We start from the raw sequence: 4,613 nt of genomic DNA on the forward strand, positions 1-4,613 counted from the left end.
AATTTCTCCAGCTTCTGCCAGCACCCTCTTGGTTTTACTGCTGTCCCCCACCATTAATGCCACACAATGTGAACCCACGTGCTTGTAGGAATAACAGAATAAAATAAAAATAACTCAGTGCTGTCCCTAGGGTTTGTGCACGAATTAAACCAGGAGGATTGATGAGAGATGAGGAACCACATGGGCGGCTGATAGTTGAGCAGAATGGGGACAGCCCATCCAAACCCCTGCTGGGTTTCTGTGGAAGCTCATCCTGCCTTCCTGCCAGAGCCATCCCCAGGGCTCTGGGATCACACCCCAGCCTCAGCTGGGCCCAGAAAATGGGCTTTGGGGTCAGGACCCAGAGCTTGGCAGTGACAGGTGAGCAATTTATTCTTGGGGCAGAAGGGAAGGAGCCTGGCCTCAGCCCTGCACAGAAAGGGAAAGATTGGACAAGGCTGGATCCTGCGTGAAGGGATTTGGGGACATCAGGCTCCAGGTTTGGCTCTTTCCTCCTCCATGTCCCAATGCACAAATGCCAAGGACAGGCCGTTTTTCCGGGCCCCTCCACAGGCCGGCAGCCCCCGACCATCACAGCAGCCATTCACAGGAACGAATGACGGACTCAGGGAATCCCAGAGCATCCTGAGCCGGGAGGGACCCACAGGGGCCCCAAAGCGCTGCACAGGACAGCCCAGAACTGGGCTGCATTCAGAGGGGAGTTGCACTGGGAGCGTTCAGAGGGGAATGAGGACGGTGGCACGGGGTTCCGTGACCTTCGGTTCATTTCGCAGAGGCTGTGGCAGCCCGGGCCGCAGGGACGGCAGAGGCGCTCTCGCTCCGGGCCCGGCCCAACATGGCGGCCGCCGCCGTCTCCATGGCAACAAACACAGCGTTTCGGTTTCCGTAGCAACGCCCACGCCGTGTCCAGGGCGGCACGGTCCCGCCCGCTGCGGGCGGCGACGATCACGTGACCGCGCTCGATGCGCTCGGCGCGCAGCTCCCCCAGGCGGCGGGAACGAGCCGAGTGCCGAGTGACCGGGAGTGACCGGAGAGTGGCCGCAGGGACCGGGCCCGCCGCGTCCCCACCCCCGGCAGCACCGACATGTCCACAGCCATGAACTTCAGCAGCAAGAGCTTCACGCCGCGGCCGCCGGACAAGGGCGCGTTCCCGCTGGATCACTTCGGTGCGGTAGCGCGGCCTAGCGCCGGGCCTGCCCCGCCGGCCCCGGGCGTGGCGGTAGCGCGGCCCTCGCTGTGTGTGTGTGTGTGTGTGTGTGTGTGTGTAACACGGGAGTGCAGTGTGTGTGTGTGTGTGTGTGTGTGTGTGTGTAACACGGGAGTGCAGTGTGTGTGTGTGTGTGTGTGTGTGTAACACGGGAGTGCAGTGTGTGTGTGTGTGTGTGTGTGTGTGTGTGTAACACGGGAGTGCAGTGTGTGTGTGTGTGTGTGTGTGTGTAACACGGGAGTGCAGTGTGTGTGTGTGTGTGTGTGTGTGTGTGTGTAACACGGGAGTGCAGTGTGTGTGTGTGTGTGTGTGTGTGTAACACGGGAGTGCAGTGTGTGTGTGTGTGTGTGTGTGTGTGTGTGTTCCAGGGGAGTGCAGTGTGTGTGTGTGTGTGTGTAACACGGGAGTGCAGTGTGTGTGTGTGTGTGTGTCTGTGTCTGTGTTACCCTCGCTCTGTGTGTGTGTGTGTGTATTACCTTCGGTGTGTGTGTCTGTCTGTCTGTCTGTGTTACCCCCGCTGTGTGTGTGTTCCAGGGGAGTGCAGTGTGTCTGTCTGTCTGTCTGTCTGTCTGTGTTACCCCCGCTGTGTGTGTGTTCCAGGGGAGTGCAGTGTGTCTGTCTGTCTGTCTGTCTGTCTGTGTTACCCCCGCTGTGTGTGTGTTCCAGGGGAGTGCAGTGTCTGTCTGTCTGTCTGTCTGTCTGTCTGTGTTACCCCCGCTGTGTGTGTGTTCCAGGGGAGTGCAGTGTGTCTGTCTGTCTGTCTGTGTTACCCCCGCCGTGTGTGTGTTCCAGGGGAGTGCAGTGTGTCTGTCTGTCTGTCTGTCTGTCTGTCTGTCTGTGTTACCCCCGCTGTGTGTGTGTTCCAGGGGAGTGCAGCGCCTTCAAGGAGCGGTTCATGGAGTGTCTCCGGCAGAGCGGCTACGAGAGCGCGGCGTGCCGGCAGAGCGCCCTGGCGTACCTGGAGTGCCGCATGGACCGGCGAGTGCCCGGCACGGCCGCGGGGAGGGAGGCAGGGAGGGAGGGAGGGCAGGGAGGGCAGGCAGGGTGCTTGGCCGTGAAGGACACAGATGCTCCGTGTTACTGCCCTGTGCTTTCCGTGCTGTCCAGTGCAGAGGGATAGCGGCGATCAGCTAAGATATTATTATACACTGTCTTACTCGTCATTTTTTGCACACTGAAGTATACACTACAGTCTGCAGGTGAGGATCCCGCACAGCACTGGGGTAAAACATTCCTCTCAGCTCACATCTTTGTCTTTCTAGCAGTCCAAGGCAGAACCACCTTCGGGTGAGCAGAGTTTGTGGGCACAGCTCAGGGGACTCATCAATGAGCCTGCACTTAAACACCACAGTAACTCCCGTGTGCTCATCTGGAGAAGGTCACATCTCCTTCTCCAATGACAATTATTACAAAAACTACACATTACAATTATTACTGCAAAACTACAATTATTACTATTAGAATAATCCAGCCTATTTTACAGAGTTCTTTTAGCCAAGGTGCAAAACTCCAACCATCAGTCTAGCCAAGATTGTAATTTGGTTAGTTAAATCCCTTAGGTTTTGTAGCTGTTTACGAATAGAAACAGAATGGTCAGATAAACTCATACAACATAATCCTTCAAAATCTTCATAACCACATAGCCATGCCCATGTGCTAGTAAAAGAAAGTCAGTGGCAGCTCTGTTTTGTAAAGTGGCATGTCTGACCATCTCTTCATCTGTCAACAAATCACTGATCACAGTAAATGATCACTGATCATTTACTTCCTTGCTCAGCCAACACCCCAACTCAAGACCCAGGCAGCTTCCACCTTGCACAGTGGCCAGTGTGAAGCTTTATTTTTTGTTTTCAGCTGTGGTTACAAGTTAAACTTTTAACTTGCAGCCCATACTTTGGTCACCTTCTGCATGGCCTGCTCAATTAAGAGCTGACTGTGTTCAAGATGCCTACAAGTGTTATGTGTAACTTAACAATTATCAGAGCAGTGGTATCTTTCTTGCATGTATTAATGCAATTGAGTCTTAATTAATGCTGAGTTCAAGTGAAAATAATTTGGCCTGTTAGCCTCTTAGAAATATGTTTAAAGCAAGTAAGTTAAAAGTTTTTGTAGTCAGTTCAAGTGAAGAAAGGGTTGGTGATTGGTTTTCCAGGGATGTTTCTATTCATGCATTGCTTTGCAATCCTTCCTGTACAAGGGTGAGTCAGGGAACTTTGAAAAATGCAGAAATTTCTCTGTATCTAGGCAAAGTACATTGCAAATCAAAAACTAGTGTGAAAATCACTACAGCAAAGTCTAGTGGCACCACAAAGGCTGTTCTAAACCAGATTCACTTCAAAGTGTAAATGGCATTGGTAGAATTTTAGGAAGCTCTTATGCAATGTGTTAATTAAAAATAACCAGGGGTCAGGTCTTTTTCTTAGAAACTCTTACTCAGTACCTAAAATGGGGGAAAAAACACATTTAATTGGAAAACCACTATAAGGAGGAAAAATAATTGCTGAGTGCTGCTTTCCTTAAACTGAACTTTCTGAGGTCTTGTCAAACAGCAGGCACTCTGTATAGATGTCTTGGATCTGTTTAGGGTAAATAATAGTAAATAATGTAATAGAAAATGCTGCTGTTGTCTAACCAAGAGAGAGGCTGTGTTCTCTAAAATGTGTTTTGTTGTTTTCTTCTTTTTTACTTAGGCAACTTATGGCTAATGAACCACTGGAAAAATTGGGATTTAAAGACCTCATAAATGAGAAATCAGAAGAAAAACCTAAGAAGCCGTGATGAAGACAGACAACTTTGTCTCTCATGAAGGGAAAGCATAACTCTGAATGTAGTACATATTGTACATTTTGTTCATATTGCAATAGGAAGTGTTTCCTGAAAGAACCTTTTTTTCCAAAGTTTAATTGTCCTAAAATAAGATTTTTCTTTAAATGAACAAAAGTACTGCCTTTGTCTGCTTTGCTCAAGTATTTCTTAACTTCTTTGTTTTAATTTCTCTAGAGGCAAATCAGTTACAGCCAAAGTGTTCTCCCTGTCTTTGTAAGAACAGTGAAGTCTTGTTTTAAGGGGACAAAAACCCAAACCAAACAATCCTTTATTGTGTAGCTCTTGAACTACTGATTAATCTTCTGTGGGCAGTACTGATGTGCTCACTGCAGTACTTCCCAGGTGGAAATAAAGCTGTTGTACTTTAAAATCGATTTTTATTAAATACTGGCATTAGTCCCCATCCCTGGGGTGGTCTCACCCTGCTGTGGAACACTCTGGGGTCCTGTGGGGGTACTTGAGGCAGTGTTTTTTTCAGTCATTTCATCTCTCATCATTGTTCAGAGAGTGTTTCTAGTTCCAGACCCCATTCAGGGAGTGATTCTGCTTTTATTCACCTAAATTTTTCATCATTTAACTG

At 49.5% G+C, this 4,613-nt stretch overlaps 1 protein-coding gene across 1 annotated transcript; it reads left to right on the top strand.

Annotated features, from left to right (window-relative positions):
• Positions 1-976: 976 nt before the first annotated feature.
• On the top strand, positions 977-4,403 carry LOC132081140 (cytochrome c oxidase assembly protein COX19). The gene is made up of 3 exons (XM_059484672.1): positions 977-1,166; positions 2,074-2,185; positions 3,898-4,403. Exons 1-3 carry the CDS (start codon positions 1,085-1,087, stop codon positions 3,983-3,985), a joined length of 282 nt encoding a protein of 93 aa, XP_059340655.1. The 5' UTR covers positions 977-1,084; the 3' UTR covers positions 3,986-4,403.
• The last annotated feature ends 210 nt before the right edge of the window (positions 4,404-4,613 follow it).

The sequence above is a fragment of the Ammospiza nelsoni genome, chromosome 17 (genome assembly GCF_027579445.1).
Source record: "Ammospiza nelsoni isolate bAmmNel1 chromosome 17, bAmmNel1.pri, whole genome shotgun sequence".
NCBI classification, from domain to species: Eukaryota; Metazoa; Chordata; class Aves; order Passeriformes; family Passerellidae; genus Ammospiza; species Ammospiza nelsoni.